Source organism: Microtus pennsylvanicus, chromosome 21 (genome assembly GCF_037038515.1).
Source record: "Microtus pennsylvanicus isolate mMicPen1 chromosome 21, mMicPen1.hap1, whole genome shotgun sequence".
Taxonomy (NCBI): Eukaryota; Metazoa; Chordata; class Mammalia; order Rodentia; family Cricetidae; genus Microtus; species Microtus pennsylvanicus.
Window position 1 is genome coordinate 26,722,146 of NC_134599.1, and position 16,797 is coordinate 26,738,942.

A 16,797-nucleotide genomic window follows, 5' to 3' on the forward strand; every position below is an offset into this window, starting at 1 on the left:
GCGCTCTCTTAACCCCGCCCACCCGCAAGTTTCCGGACGAATCCGCTGTCAGAAACAAGTGGGATGAAACTCTGCGGAGCCCCGCACGAAATTGGATGGCGCATGCGCAGCACGCTGGGGGTCGAGGCGGTAAAGCTGCGTCTTTAGGGTCTGCGGACGCCCAGAAGATTTTGAGGTCGGTGCTAGTTGGCTGTGACTGCCCATCACATCAGCAGCGCCCCATCCGTGAGTGGTCGTTTTGGTGAGTCGCGGCAGGAGGGAGGGAAGGACCAGCGATGCTCGAGACGGCCATAGAAAGAGGTAGCCCACCTCCGTGTATTAAGTAGCCCTTGCTTCAAACTACCGTACCCTTTGCCCAATAAAGAATAAGCCTGCACCTATAATATTCCCGTTGAGAAAACGGTTACCCATTCTTTAGGTGCATAAGCAAAGAGCTCCACATTATCTTTCACACACAGCCATTTCCAACCCATCCACAAATGCTGTATGATGTCCCCTTAGGTAGACCACCTCGCTGCTGTGACTCTTAAGGGATGGTCCAGCATCGTTGCCTGGGTTTTCTGTCCATTGCCTTGTGAAGTTTATGCTTATGTTTGAAGGGAGTGGATGACGCCGGTGTATATTGTCCTCTTAGCAAGAGAGCGTTCACACTTGAGGACCTAAATTCCTTATTCCACTCCTTAAAAGTAATTTAACTTCCTCACCAATAGTAACTAACTTCCTCAAAATGTGTCTATCGGTGACATCGCAATACCTGGGTGTAAGTAAGTGTGATGAGGTATGAAAATTGTAACTATCAGATGTAATAGCTAAAAGGGAGCACTTTCAAAGTAACCTGTAATACTTTGTACTTTGTGTGTTTCATGTTCTGAGACAGGGGCTCCACTGTGCAGATCATGCTGCCGTCAACTCCAGTACACCAAAGGGCCACCGTGTCTGACTGTGGAAATGTTCCCCCTAAAAATAATTCGATTTGGGCTAGAGATTTAGCTCAATGGTAGAACGCTTTCCTTACACCCAGCTCAGCGATGACAATTATAGCCTCGTTCTGTTTCAGGAGCAAAATCACCAAGACCTGTATTCTCTGTGGCTGCGAACAAATCATGTAGCTGGATTGAGCCTTAATTTTTCCAGCTGGAAAGTGGAGCTAACTGTTCATATCTATTGAGCTGTTGATGAGCTAGGTGAGTATTAGTTGTTATGTGTAAGCATGCCTGTATTCAGTCTGACTCACCTCAGGCTGGACTGCTTCCCAGGTGGCTTCCTGATTTGGCTCACACATTTGTGCCTCAGATCCTTCCACATGGATGCTCCAAAGAGCTTCTTGACTGCTCCCCTGTGTGGCCACAGGCTTGATTCAGTTAATCCATGCTACCAGCTTTACAGAGTGCAGTGTGCGGTATGACCCAAAAGTCAATCTCAGACTCAAAATCCTGTTGGTTACACGAGTGGCTCAATATGGAGAGTGCACAGAGTTATCAAAAAGCCCAGAGGCAAGGTTTAATAGGAACCGACCATCTTGGAGAATACCACATGATTATATGCGTGTCTGTCTGGAGAATCACAAGTTCCAAGGCCATCTTGGACTGCATCGTGAGTTCCAAGCCAACCTGAGATACAGCATATAGTGTGGTCCGATCTCAGGAAAGAAACAAAAAAACAAAGCAAGAGTGTTTACTTCTGTGGTGTTTTGAATCCGTATGGTACCAGTAGACGCGTATTTTTGAATATTTGGTCTCCAGTTGGAGGACTTGTTTTGGAGGGATTAGAAGGTGGGCCTTGCTGGAGGTGGTGAGTCACTCCAGGGGCTTTGAGGTTTCAAAAGCCGACACCATTTCCAATTAGCCATTGTTGGCTTGGCTGCTTCTCTGTTGCTAGGACATAGAGTGCTGAAATTCTCTATGTTTGTGCACAAGGGAGCATCATGTAGCATTGCCTCTCTCTCTGGTTGATTTCCATCATGGTAAACTAAAATGATAATAATAATACTATTACTTTGTCCCATTTGATTTGTAGGCAGTGTTGTCATACGAAGTTGAACATGGCCGAAGAAGAGGATTACATGTCAGATTCCTTCATTAATGTTCAGTAAGTAAATGTGTATGCCTAATATGATGATATGCAAAAGGCATCTGTAGACTATAAAATAAGGACAGTGTTTGGGTGGTGGTACCGTAATCATGTGTGCTGTTTTGAGATAGGGTCTGTCTCATGTAGCTTAGGTTGCTCTCCAGCTCACTATGTAGCTGATTCCCCTGCCTCTGTTTCCTAAGAGCTGAGATTGCAGGTGTGTACAAAAGCCATGCCTAGCTGTTGCAGCGCTGGGGGTCATACTCAGGCTGGCCAGGACTACACAGAGAAACCCTGTTTGGAACTCCCCTCCCTCCAGGAAAAATCAGTCTTCCTATTTCATGGATAACATCCCATGAGTCCTTACAAAGAGAACAGGAGCTTTCTCCTCTCTTTTGGTACTAACCATTTTACTTCTGCTCTTAACCCTCTTTGGGTACCCTCTTCTGTCTTCTGTCAAGAGTCAAGAGAGAAAACTTCCTACCCTCGCCTACACTGTTGCCTTTCTTTTTCAGAGAAGACATCAGACCAGGCGTGCCAATGCTGAGGCAGATCCGAGAGGCCCGTCGCAAAGAAGAAAAGCAGCAGGAAGCTAATCTGAAAAACAGGCAGAAGAGTGTGAAAGAGGAAGAGCGGGAAAGACGTGACGTCGGGTTGAAGAATGCACTAGGCTGTGAAAACAAGGGGTTCGCTTTGCTCCAAAAGATGGGATACAAGAGTGGCCAGGCTCTGGGCAAGAGCGGTGAGTTGTACGTGGAAGTGGCTCAATGTTCTCCCACTCAACTGCAGTGTGCTGATGGAGACCTAGGCCGACAGTGCCTTTATTTACCAAAAAGTAAAACAACTTAAGTTTCTTAGCATCTTTGGTGCTAGCAGTCCTTACAGAGTTGTCTGCTCACGGCCCTCTTAAACGCCACACATGCCGACACAAGCTGCTTACCATCCCACCGCCGCCGCCTCAAAGGCACTGGCAGGCGGCTGGCGAGGGGAGCAGTGAGGAATGGGTGCAGGCGAGGGGAGCAGTGAGGAATGGGTGCAGGCGATGGGCAGGGAAGCACAATGACCACACTGCAATGAAGCAACTTTGGGGACCATCATGGGGCTCTTCTCGGCTTGCTCTGTGCCCACGGCAGCCATCCGACTGACCTTCCAGTTGGAGGAGCTGTGTTCCCCTTTGGGAAATCACACTGCTTATGAGGATGTAGTGGCTGTAAATTGTGGCTTCGGTTTGCTTTTTTTTTTTTTCTCTATTCTAATCACTTTGATTTTTCATATAGGAAGAGTGTTTCCTTCTGAGATTGTTGCCCACTAAGACTGTTGTGTCCCTAATATCACTTCCTAAAATGGCATATGTGCATAGGAGAGGCAGAGGCAAATGGATCTCTGTGAGTTCAGGGCCAACCTGTCTATATAGTGAGTTCCAGGATAGTTACAGCTATGCACAGAGACCCTGGTCACAAAAATAGATGCTAGATAGAGAGGTAGATAGGAGGTATTTGAAATTAGGAGAGGTAATAGCTGAGAAAGAGAGCATTCGTTTGCAGAATTCAATTTGCAGTGTCATTGAGACTGGGAGGGGATATACGGAGAGCATTGTAATGTTACATACCTCGCTGACTGACCTGAACTTGGTGGTAAGTAAAATATTTCTAATCTATGTTTCTTTTTTCTTTTTTTAGGAGATGGCATTGTTGAACCAATTCCTATCAATGTCAAAACAGGTATATATAATCTTCTTATTGGTATATTAAGTAACAATAACTTAGATTGGTTTGCTTACTATGTTTTGTGATGATGTTCTTGTATTTGGCTATCATAGAAAGCCTATGGAATAGTAAAATGTTAAACTTTAAATTTTTTTTTTTTTTTTTTTGGTTTTTCGAGACAGGGTTTCTCTGTAGCTTTGGTGCCTGTCCTGGAACTAGCTCTTATAGACCAGGCAGGCCTTGAACTCCTAGAGATCCGCCTGCCTCTGCCTCCCAAGTGCTGGGATTAAAGGCGTGCGCCACCACCGCCCAGCCACTTTTAAATATTTTTAAAGTTGTTTTTATAGTAAAAAATTTTAAAGTATGTTTTGGTAAAATAGAAGTCATAGAATATAAAATTTAGCCAGCCTGGTCTATAAGAGCTAGTCCCAGGACAGGCTCCAAAGCTACAGAGAAACCCTGTCTCAACAACAACAACAACAAATATATATATAATTTAAATCATAAAAAATATAAGGGAGCCAGGAATAGTCATTTGTAGTTATACATCTGTAATACCAGAATTTAGGAGGAAAATGGAGATGTGGAGGCTAGCCTGAGCTACATAGTGAGGCCTGCCAAAGAGTTAAAGATGAAGCCCACTCATAGACCATCTGCTCATCCAGTCCATGGCCCTGCTTCTGATCCCAGCACCACAAACCGGGGGGCATTTTTACAACTGCGGAGCGCAGAACACCTTTCTTGTCATCTGTAATGTTACCAATGGCATTTCTTACTGTCATTCCTTGGATTAACTGAAGAGAAAACAAGCATACATTTATGAAAGTATGATAGTTGATACTATTTTCCTAATTTTTATTTTATTTATTTATTATTTACTTACTTATTTTGTTTTGTTTGAGACAGGGTTTCTCTGTAGCCCTGGCTGTCTGGAACCCACTCTGTAGACCAGACTGGCCTTGAACCCAGAGACCTGCCTGCCTCTGCCTGCCGAGTACTGAGATTGAAGGCGTGTGCCACCACTGCCCAGCTCCTAATTTTTAAAAGTATGTGTATCATTAGTGTTTTGGATGAGACTCTGTGTTTTCTGTTGCCGTTTTAATGAAATAAGCTTGGATAATTATATTCAAATGAGAACTGCATTTAATTTCTTAAGTATTTAAATTGTCGTGTTTGGAAGTTTAAATAAAAATGAGTAAGTTCTTAAATTCCTCATCAGAAATTTTTGTCTGCGACCAGGAAAAAGTGGCATAGGTCACGAGTCATTACTAAAACGGAAAGCAGAGGAGAGGCTGGAAAACTACAGGAGAAAAATCCACATGATAAACCAAAATGAAGAAAAGGCTGCCGAGCAGTTCCGGTAAAGCGTTTTCTCTGAACTGGTTCAAATCCCCTTTATTATTCTCGGTGTTCCTTGGTGCTGGGGTATATAAAGCAGTTAGAGAATAGGGACCTTACTGTACAACCCTTCTTTACTTAGGATGCGGCTGAAAAGTAAGCAGGATGAGCTGAGGCTCGAAGGCGACCTGAGAAGAAGCCAGCGAGCTTGCCAGCAGCTGGACACCCAGAAGGTGGGTGGGTAGCTCCTTCCAGTTTCCTAGAGTTTTGGTACCTGCATGATTTGGTTTATGTTTTTGTTTTTGTGATTTTTTTGAGTTTTTTGACATGGGGAGACTCCATGCCTTAAAACTTCCGTTTGATGTGTACCACCTTTGTGGTTACCGACACTCTAATGGCTGACTTACTCCAGGTCCTGAGTTGTCTGCTAAGTGTCATTACTCAGGCCTGGAATGTATAGAAATTCTGTTCCCCATGTTTGACTAACCAGAATAACCTAAGTTTACTCCGTACTTATCACTCTGTGTATCTGTTGGGAATTTAAGGTGGAATGCTTTCATTTCAAGTAGGAGTCTTTTAAAATCGTTTTAAACAAATCTTTGCCTTTACAAAACACAGTGAGTGGTATCGAAACAAAATGACTTCACTTAAACATTAGTATGGTTTCTACATAAGTAGCCGCGAAGAATGTTTTACTACACTGTATTTTCGTGAGATTTTATCTTGCATGTATTTGCTGACACGTAATGACTTCCTAGCTTACATGTATAGCTTTCTACCCATCACTCATCTTTCCTGCTTGACTGACAAAATTCTAATTGCCCTTTTCAGTCATCACAGTTCATGGCCCTGGTCTTTACCAGGAAATTGCACTCAGTGAATATTAATTGGAAGAACAGATTCATGTTAACACAAACATAATTAAGACATACGTAGCTGCATTTTACAAGAATAATTCTGCATTTTCAGAATATTCAGGTTCCCAGGGAGGCATGGTACTGGATAAGGCCCGAAGAGGAGACTGAGGAAGAGGAAGAGGAGGAGCAGGATGAAGACGAAATCACGAGCGAGGATTTGAGTGTATGTCTGGGCGCCATTGTCTCCTCATAGCAGGAGTCTTGGCCTTGGCACTGTTAGCCCCTGAAGTGGGTAACTCTTTGCCATGGGCAGCATGAGAGGATGTGTAACAGTAACACTTGGCCTGAGTCCTGTCACCTGACTAAGGTGCAGGGATGGAGAAAGGACAGACACAAAGATACACATACAGGAAAACTAGGATCAGGTTGGGTGTGCTCCCTCTGATGGGGAGTACCTACTACATTAGGGGTAGCACTGGGGGAGGAACTGGCTGGTCTGGATGGGAAGTTTCTCTAGGCAAGCGGTCTCAGGCGGTGACATACCAAAGGAGGAAGCTGCAGTTGCCAGGTGAAACTGGCATCTGGAGGATGGAGACCAGCTATGCTGCTATGTAGGCAACAGAGAAGCCTTGATTGGATGTGTATCGCATGTATTATTAGCATGCCATGTCGAGTCTCCAGTGCCTCAGCCCCGCAGGAGTGGCAGAAAGGAGCAGCTGAGCGTTCCTCAGGAATCCAGGAATGAGCGGTTATAAATGATTGATCAGGGTGTGCAAACTGGAAACTGCAGCTTGGCACCCGAAAAGTGTTCCCCAGCATTGCTGTATACCCCCACCCCCCCCGGGGAGAAAAGTTACCCTGCAGTGAGAGTTACTAGCCCCAAAATAAAAATTTCATATAATTCTCCATTTCACTGTAGTTTACTGAAAATTACAGATTAGCTGCAAATCTAAATGATTTCACTTGGCTTTGTTTCCTGTTAAATTTCTAAAAGTGATCCTAATGTGTACCTCATCCATTCCCCAAACAGAACAGCCAGAAGGAAGCACAGGGTGGAAGGAGGTAACTTAGTGAGCGAAGGCACCTGCTGCTGAGCCTAACAGCCTTAGTTCTAGCCCCGGGACTCACGTGGTGGAAGGAGAGAACCAACTCCCAAATTTTCCTCTGACACACACTGCCAAGCACCTTAGACCATATACACATATGCACAATTAACTTCTAAAATGTTATTATTCAGGAGCAGGTGACAGTACTCCTATAGTTACTTGAATATGGAATTTTCCTAGGTAGTAGTCACAGCCTGGAGCACACATGTATGGCTTAGCTGAGCTCTCTGAGAAATGTGGCTGAAGGAGGCAGTCCTCCATCCCTTCACCGGAGGGACAGATTTCCTTGAAAGTAAAAGAGGTCTTTGAGAATCCTAATTATCGCTGGGCACAGTGGCTACTCTGGTGTTCCATGATGTGCCACTCAAAGTGGATGTTCCTGCTGGGCATGATGGTGCACAGCTTTAATGCCTGCACTCAGGAGGCAGGAGCAGGTAGGTCTCTGTGAGTTCAAGGCCTGCCTGGTCTATATAGCAACTCCAGTTCAAGAGTCCATGAGACACTGTCTTTTTTTTTTTTTAAAAAAAAACCAACAAAACCTCATCACAGAGCCAGCCAGAAGATGATTCCTTTTTTATGTTCATCAGTTGTCTCTTGTGGACAAGTGGTTAGTCAGCTGAGACATGCCCAAATCTATCACCTCTGCTCTGACACCTTGAGTAATTGTTTGAGAGTGTACCAGGAGAGTTCAAGCCTGGGCCCGAACTGAGATTCAGGAGCCGAGGTTCTGGTCGACGCAAGCACTGACGCCCCTGTGTCCTCTGTCAGGTGCTGGAGAAACTGCAGATACTCACTGGCTACTTACGAGAAGAACATCTGTATTGCATTTGGTGTGGGACAGCCTACGAAGGTGAGAAGATGATTTATGCTTTAGAAATACTGCCCGTGAATACTTGCTTGTTTGTAATGAAACCTGCATGTCTTATTTATTCCATTCAAATAGCAGTGTGGGGCCAGTGCTAAAGAAATACTGATTATAGAAATACTTCGAGTTTTTATTAGAATTCAACACTTATGCCGGGCGGTGGTGGCGCACGCCTTTAATCCCAGCACTCGGGAGGCAGAGGCAGGCGGATCTCTGTGAGTTCGAGACCAGCCTGGTCTACAAGAGCTAGTTCCAGGATAGGCTCCAAAACCACAGAGAAACCCTGTCTCGAAAAACCAAAAAAAAAAAAAAAAAAAAAAAAAGAATTCAACACTTATTTCTTCAGTAACTAAATGTGCAAGAATTTTCACCATTTCATTACTCAAATAATTTCAAGTCTAAAGAATAACTTACAAAGGCTAGGCATGGTGGCGCACACCTTTAAACCCTGCCCTCAAGAGGCAGAGGCAGGTGGATCTCTTGAGTTCAAGGCCAGCCTGTCCTACGGAGCTACACAGGGAAACCTTGTCTGGAAAAAAACAAAAGAAAAGAGAGAGGAAGAAAGAAAGATGGGTTGGTTTTATCTTTGTGTGTTCAAAGTTTGTATGTGAGTGCTGTGACCGCAGCTCTCTGGCACAGCAAGTCCAGCCCAACCAGGGCTACATAATGAGACCCTGTCTCAACCACCTACTCCCAGCGAAAAAAAAAAAAGAAGAGGAGGAGGAGGAGCAAAAAAACTTGAAAATAATGATTTTTTTTCATGCTTTATTTTTTGGAGACTCATTCTTTGATAGATGCTTGCATTAAAATGTTATAACTAATTTCTGTTTAGGCACACTATTGTCCTAACTCATTAAAATCAAGTCTGTTGAAATCCACTCTCTTTTTTTTTATTGTGAAGAAGAAATTAGTTTAACCTTTGCCAAATATTTTTTTCTTTTTTATTTATTCTTCTCTCACATATTACATCCTGACCACAGTTTCACCTCCCTCCTCTCCCCCCAGTTCCTCCACACAACCTTCCTTCTCCCCCAGATCCATTCCTACTTCCTTTCCCTTCAGAACAGCCTTTCCAGATATCTTAACTGGGCTGTTTGTCTCCTGTCCTGTCCATTTTACCTTATTAACTTGTAATTAAGAACTTTGTATCTGAGAATGAGGATTTTTTTGTTATTTTAATCTCTTAAATTTTTATGTTGTGCCTCTGGGTGCTGTGCCCACATGTCTATCTATGTACCATAGATTTTCAGATAGAACATTCAGTGTTCATGGAAGCCGGAAGCAGGCCTCGGATCCCCTGGGCTTGGAGTAGACTGTTGTTAGCCACATGTGGATGCAGAAAATGGAATCTAGATCCTCTGGAAGAGCAGTCAGTGCTCTTAACCATCAAGCCAGCTCCCCAGTCCCCTGCCCCTTATTTTTTATTATTGTTTGAATCTTTCCCTCGTTTATTTTGTAGAATAAATAACAAACATGACTGTCCAAAAATACTGCATACAATTTTCTAAAATTCCTCTAAACTTGTATATATTTACCTTTTATTTCTTCTACATAAATTGCAGATAAAGAAGACCTATCTTCAAATTGCCCAGGACCAACCTCTGCAGATCATGACTGAGATTGTTCCCAATAAAGTAAAAACTATCTATGCCGGTGTGGAAAGAAGGACTTTATGTAATGCTTGATTCTTTCAGAAGTATGTTCTACTTGGGGTAAAATTGCTCACTGGCTTGGGGAAAAGTTACTGTTATTTCAGAATACAAGTATCATAGAGATGGACAATTATGATTTATGCTGGTATTGTGATGCTTGTGAGGCATCCCAACAGGTAACACGCTTAGTCACCTCTTTACTTGGGATCAGTTGAGAAATAAGCCATCATGGGAATCAGGAAATCAGTTGTCTGCCTTAGAGCTTGAGGGATACTGTAATGGTAGAATGCCTGCCGAGCCTGGGCACGGCCCTGAGCTCAGTCCCAGCACCGCAAGTCAGGCCTCTCAGCTGGAAGCCGAGGCACAAAACACTGCCACGTTCTCTCATCAGGCTCCTTCATAGTTTGTTTTTGTTTTTTTACATACTAGTCCTAGTTCCCCTTCCTTGCTCTCTTCCCGCTCCCCTTATCCCCCCCTCCCCACCACACCTCCCATCTGCTTCTCAGAGAGGGTAAGGCCTCCCCTGGAAAGTCAGCTAAGTCTGTCCCATCACCTCACTGAGGCAGGACCAAGGCCTAACCCCTCCCCCATGCCTAGGCTAAGCGAGGTAGAATCTCTCCATAGAGAATGGGCTCCACAAAGTTAGTTGATGCATTAGAGTTAGAACCACTGCCAGTGGCTCCACATACTGCCCAAGCCACACCATGGATATTTACATTCAGGGGTCTAGTTCGGTCCATGCAGGTCCCACAGTGGTCAGTCCAGAGTCAGTGAGCTCCCACCAGCTCCGATCAGCTGATTCTGTGGGTTTCCCATCCTGGTCCCTTTGTTCATATCGTTCTTCCCTCTCTTTGATTGTACTCTAGAAGCTCAGCCCAGTTGTTATTTGTGGATCTCTGCATCTGCTTCCATCCGTTTCTGGATTAGGATTCTGGCGTCCCTGGGGTTGTAGACTGTAGTCTGGTTACCCTTTGCTTCATGTTTGCTATCCACTTATGAGTGAGTTAATACTAGATTTGTCTTTCTGGATCTGGGTTACCTCACGCAGGATGGTTTTTTTGTTTGTTTGTTTCCGTTCTGATCATTTGTCTGCAAATTTCAAGATACCATTGTTTTTTACCACTGAATAGTACTCCATTGTGTAAATGTACCACATTTTCCTTATCCATTCTTCCCTCCTAGTTCTTATTTGGAGAAAACTGTAGAGTAAGGGCCTACCTTATGTTCTAGGAGCAGTGTCTTGAAGAAACAGTTTTATCCTGTTTGTTGGCTCTCGAGAGCAGGAGCACACCGCAGGCTGAGTCAGACATGCTCAGTTCTTGACCGCAGTAGCCCCTGGGAGATAAAACACTTCTCTGCAGAAAGGAGGGAACTGAGGGGTCAGAGGCTTCCGTGCTCCCGATCGTGTCTGGGGTCAGACATGAAAGTCATGGGGCTTTTTCCAAAGTCTATATTCCCAGGGCTCTCCTCTAGTGCGTTTATTTCGTCTGACCTAGGGCAATTCCTGAATATCTACTTTTCTTTTTAAATTGCAAGAGTATGCAACAGCCTGCCTTTATAATTGTCAAAAAGAATAAACAGCTCAGATGTCTATTGAACAAATACATAAAATGTTACACATTCATACAACAGGACCCTGTTTGGCTGCAGAAAGGGATGCCTTACTGAGGCATGCTACAATGTGGCTGAAACTTGGCCACAATACTATGTGAAAAATACCCCCTGTATGGTCTTCTTATTTATATGATTTATATGCATAGAATGGAAAAATCTATAGCCAGGAGGCAGATTGGTGTTTTTAAAGAGTTGGGTGAAGATAATGAAACTGTTAACGGATGTGGGTTTCCTTTGAGGTGACAAAAAAATGTTGAAAATTGAGTATAGTGTTGATGCAAGTCTAAATAAACATGATTTAGTTGTAGGTGTTGGAGAAATGAATTGTATACAATGTGAATTATAGCACACAACATTTTTTCTATGTTTATTAAGTTAGGTGATATGAGTGTGGATATGGGTGTGGGCATGTGTACCATGGGACGTGAGGAGGTCAAGGACTACTTGTGTAAGTCAGTTCTTTCCTACTGGGCAGGTGCTGGGGATCGAACTCAGGTCACCGGGTTTGGTGGCAGGTGTTTTTACCTGCTCAGTCATGTCATTGTCCCGAAAACTTGCTGTTTGTTTGAGGGTGATTTCAGGTACAAATAATTGGAAAGACTTTGAGGGCCAGAGCATGTTCTGTTCAGGTCTGTATAGCTGGGCTTTAATCCAGTAACCCAAGCATAGGATCCGTGACGGCAAGCCTCCAGGGTGCATAGTTGCTGAATCTCATGCTAAATATCTGGCCTCCCGTACTGCAATAAGTGTATATAGTGTAGATGACCAGGTCTGGGCTAACATGTTGCAGCTATAGGGAATTAAAATATACCACAACTAAATTAACATCATCAGGGCTCTAAGTATTCCAGAAGCATTTTGCTTGCCTCCCGGTACTACTACAGTTTCCAGTTAGAACTGAAGACAGTGCTAGTGTCTTCTAACATCCATCTAATTGTGGGGGCACCATGAGCCACTTCTGAGTGGAGGACATGCTATAGACATGACTAGTTCCTCCAGCAGATGCTGAGAGAAAAGAAAACCAGGGAGTATGCTATGGAGTCAGAGGACGTGTCAGCCAAGTAACCTTGGGTCCTGATTTTAAGCAACTGTACAGAGACAGTCTTGAGGTTGTACAATTGATCCAGACTAATTATGTGATAATTATGTTTCTTAGTTTGTCTGAGTAGCAGGGACATGTGTGGTTTTGTTAATATTACAAAGAACTTGTCTGTTACAAATCAACCTTTAAATAATAACAACTGGAACACTGTAATGCCTGAGTCACTGTAGAATTTTCCAGTCAAAGAAACAACGGAAGAGATAGGTGTAACAACAGACGTAAAATATTCTTTGCTAAAACTGCTTAATGTTACACACACTCTCCTAATTCTTGCCTATGAGTTTAAAAAATTTGAGAATTAATATTGAATGAAATATTTTCTGTTATAATAAAATGTAAACATGCCTAAGAGCCCCCTGCTTTGGTGAACACTCAAGTGGGGAATGGATGATGTAAGTCTGTCTAGTGAGTCTGCAGATGATGACGTGGAGAAGCTGGCATTCAGGTTTCTCATGTCACATGTAGATAGGTACACAGGTGTCCTTAACGGGCATGCAGCCTGTATGGTTGCATTAGACCATTCTCAGAAGTCCCCCACACTTAGCCACTTAAAAAGGACCTTACATTTCATTTCAAACTGGGTCCCTGTACTGGCTTTGTGGGAGCCTAGGCAGTTTGGATGCTCACCTTACTAGACCTGGATGGAGGTGGGTGGTCCTTGGACTTCCCACAGGTCAGGGAACCCTGATTGCTCTTTGGGCTGATGAAGGAGGGGGACTTGATCAGGGGAGGAGGAGGGAAATGGGAGGCAGTGGCAGGGAGGAGGCAGAAATCTTTAATAAATAAATTTAAATAAAAAAAAAAACAGCTCATGGAAAAAAAACTGGGTCCCACAAATTATGCAACTAGCCACACACACATATACATATATAGTGTATATTGTGTATGTATATGCTATGAATATATTTGGTATGATTTTATGTTAAGTTCTCATGTCTTTATGTATGTGTGTTTGTTATGTGGGTATATTTAGTAGAAATGGTATGTTTGGTCTGTGGTAAAAATTCTAGTAATGCAACTAGATAAAGATGTTTTTTTAAAAGCTGGACCTAGAATTAGCAGGTGAGGTTCTACTTTGCCCCACTATTGCTATAACTAGGAATATACTTTATTTCCTGGCTTTTGTAGACTGAAAAAATACATCTTCAGAAGTAAAAGATGCCAAGAGATAATATACTAGCAATATACTTTTTATTTCCTGGCTTTTGTAGACTGAAAAAAAAATACATCTTCAGAAGTAAATAAAAGATGCTAAGAGATAATAGACTTATTCCATAGTGTGAAAATACCAGTAATGGAAGGGAAATGCTACTCTCCCTGCCCACATTATTTAGTATTCCTCTTAAATGCAGCTTCGTTCACTAAAGCCAGATAATATTAGTTTGTTTTTAAAGAGATTTCATTCCACCTAGAAAAAATTGAAAAATATATCTGCCTATATTTGCCAAGGGTTAGCATCACAGGTCCTTTCTTTTTTTCCCCTTTCTCTGTAACTCCAGCTTCAGGGGGTCCAGTGCCTTCATTTGGCATTTACTGTTACTGTACTCACAAAGACATGGACAGACAGAAATAAACATTTATTAAAAAAATAGTTCCAGCCAAGAGGCAGAGGCAGGCAGATCTCTGTGAGTTCGAGGCCAGCCTCGTCTACAAAGTGAGTTCCAGGATAGCTAGGGCTACACAGAGAAATCCTGTCTCGAAAAAAAAAAAATAGTTCCTCCAGTTTCTCTCTCTCTCTCTCTCTCTCTCTCTCTCTCTCTCTCTCTCTCTCTCTCTCTCTCTCTCTCCTCTCTGTTTCTCTCTCTCTCCTCTCTCTCTCCTCTCTGTTTCTCTGTGTGTGTGTATGTGTGTGTGTTAAATTGTCTTTTCAGAGAAAACAAATTAAGAATAATCACATTCAGAATTTGCCAAATAATTTCCTCATGATTGTAACTGGGTTATGAATTTGGGACAAAACTAATTCTGATGTGACATTGGGGGCCGCACATCATGAGGTGATGATAGATTGGATCGCATTGTTGTGGTTATTGTGGTCTCCGCTGGAGAGGTGCGTGGCCACCTGTTTAAACTCCTGCCGACATTCTCTTCGCAGCCTTTCTCACTCTAGTTCAGCATCCAATGACAAACCTTGCCTTGCCGCACTCAGAGTCGGCAAACAAACCCCAGGCCACACACCTCATAGACCTCATAGAAGTGCTTCTCTTATTGCTGCCCATCGCTGGTAGCCCACATTTGGATCGCTGTCAGAACTGTAAAATGACGTGAGTTTTGTAATGGTGATGTGCTGCTTGGAAGTCTAGACAGACCCTCGAGGTCTCCAGGGATGCAGTCCACTTTATCTTCCAGCATTTCCTGCTGCTGCTGGGGCCAACGTCGTCCCTGCCCAGTGTTCCCTGTGTGCATTCTTTCCAGTTTTCTCTGCCCCCTCGCTCACCCGGCCCAGCTGTACTCTCTACTCTTCCAAATCTTTCACGTTCTTGGAAGTCTCTTCAGTGTAATTTCCAAGCCCTCTGTTCTATAGGAAATGATCTTGTCTGTCTAGTGAACAGCTTCCTGTTCCTAGCCCTGCCAACAGCACAGCCATCTTCCTTCAGGGCTTTGTTATATTAGATACAGAATGTGCTTAAGATAAAAAGACTAATTGAGAATCTTCTTTCTGACCGCATGATCCCCTCCCCTCCTCTAGCTAACCACTTGAAAATCTAGTGTGGCTTCCTCCTTTATCTGTCTTTTCCATCTCACCATATTTGTTGAGTGTCGAAAAAAATTTTAAAATAATTTTATGTGTTCTGGAATGTCATGTGAACGCTTTCTTCTGTACACATTTTCAAACTTGTTTACTTACACTTATGCTGTTAATATACTGTTACTACATTCAGCCTCACTTTATTCATTCTTCGATATGTAAACAAAATTTTAAATCCATTCTCTTTTCCAGTGTGTTATGGGTACTTCTTGTTGCCATGGCTTCAATAAGCACTATGTTAGCTACTTTTCGTGTCACTAAAAATTTAACAGTTGCAACTTGAAGCAGAGGAGATTTATTTTGACTCAACAATTCTTCATGGCAGAAAAGATTTGGCAGAAGCCTGAGTTCCTGGTGGTGGTGGTGGTGTGTGTGTGTGTGTGGGGGGGGGTGTTCAAGTCCCTGTTGGCTCATGGCCATCTCAGAATCCAAAATGCTTCCAGGCCTACCTCAGGAGTTCCCAGAGTCTTATTAGTCAACACCATTCAAAATTCCAAAGTGCTCCGAGAAGCAAAGGAGAAACTTTCAGCTCCGAGTCCCTATAAAACAATTACTACAGCATACAAACAAGCAAAGGAAAATCCCCATTCTAAAAAGTAAGTCTGGGAGAACAGCAAGGAAAGACTGGTCCAATGCAAAAGTAAATCAATGCAGGACCAACAAAGGCTGCATCTCAGTGTTTGGTATCTGGAATATACACAGTGACATCATCTGAGCTCCACTGGGCTGGCTCCCGTCAGTGACTGCTCCTTCAGCAGACATTCTATGTTCTTGTCATCTCCAGCGCCCCAGGGTCTGTCTTAAAACTTAGGTTTCACCTTCATAGCTTCAAAGCCTCTCAGAGCCTTTCTTCAAGGAATCTGACCACCGTGTTGCACACAACTCTCACAGGCTTCTTCTGGAACCATTGGACAAGCGTCTCTGACCCCAAGACCCTTGTGTTCTGCTCTCATGCAAAACCAGCATTGATGGTGCCAAGTCCTGCCGCCATCTTGAAATATAAACGAGCCATTCAGGCCGTGGCTGCAGCATTATCTGAGGCCCTGCACAACTAAAACAGAAAGACCACTCCTCTAGGTATCCCTGCTTGAACTTCTGACCACTGTAGGCCTTCCATGGGTGTAGTCTTGTTCCTATAATGCCAGCAGTGGCCAGCAGTGGCCAGTGCATGGCTCCTCTTCAACAACACTAATCTCTAATTATTGCCACTTTGCACCTACCATGACTTTGAAGTTCCTCGTTTTCCAAATCTTCATGCTCTTTCACATCTACTATTCCTCTTTCTTTCCTCCTTTACGCTATAACCCTGGCTAAAAGCAGGAAACAGCCTCCATGCCCTAGTCTGAATGTTTTGGAATTTCCTCCAGGTTCCAGTGAGTGTCTGTCTCTTTCACTTTATATTCCTCTCTCTGCTCAGCCGTAACACTTCTGTCTCCACCTCCCTAAAACTGGGATTAAAGGGGTGGGACCCCAAGTGCTGGGATTAAAGGGGTGCGCCATCACTGCCTGGCCTGTATGGCTGACTAGTGTGGCTGCTTTGCACTCTGATCTTCAGGCAAGCTTTATTTATTAAAGGACAAATAGGACTTCTTCAACCTGCAGCTCCAAACTTCTCCACATTCCTCCCACAACCCAGCTCTGAAAGCTTAAGGACCATGTGGCAGGTTTACTGCCACAAAACCCTCCTTCTGGTTCCATTTCATGGCTTTCTCGTCACAGCGACTACCTGAGAGAGGCAACG

General features: G+C 43.6%; 1 protein-coding gene across 1 annotated transcript; it reads left to right on the plus strand.

Moving 5' to 3' along the window:
* Positions 1-56: 56 nt before the first annotated feature.
* Positions 57-9,607, plus strand: Gpatch11 (G-patch domain containing 11). Its single transcript, XM_075955773.1, has 10 exons — positions 57-241; positions 1,058-1,184; positions 2,017-2,088; positions 2,586-2,812; positions 3,750-3,791; positions 5,016-5,136; positions 5,257-5,347; positions 6,084-6,194; positions 7,846-7,927; positions 9,505-9,607. Exons 3-10 carry the CDS (start codon positions 2,042-2,044, stop codon positions 9,558-9,560), a joined length of 777 nt encoding a protein of 258 aa, XP_075811888.1. The 5' UTR covers positions 57-241; positions 1,058-1,184; positions 2,017-2,041; the 3' UTR covers positions 9,561-9,607.
* The last annotated feature ends 7,190 nt before the right edge of the window (positions 9,608-16,797 follow it).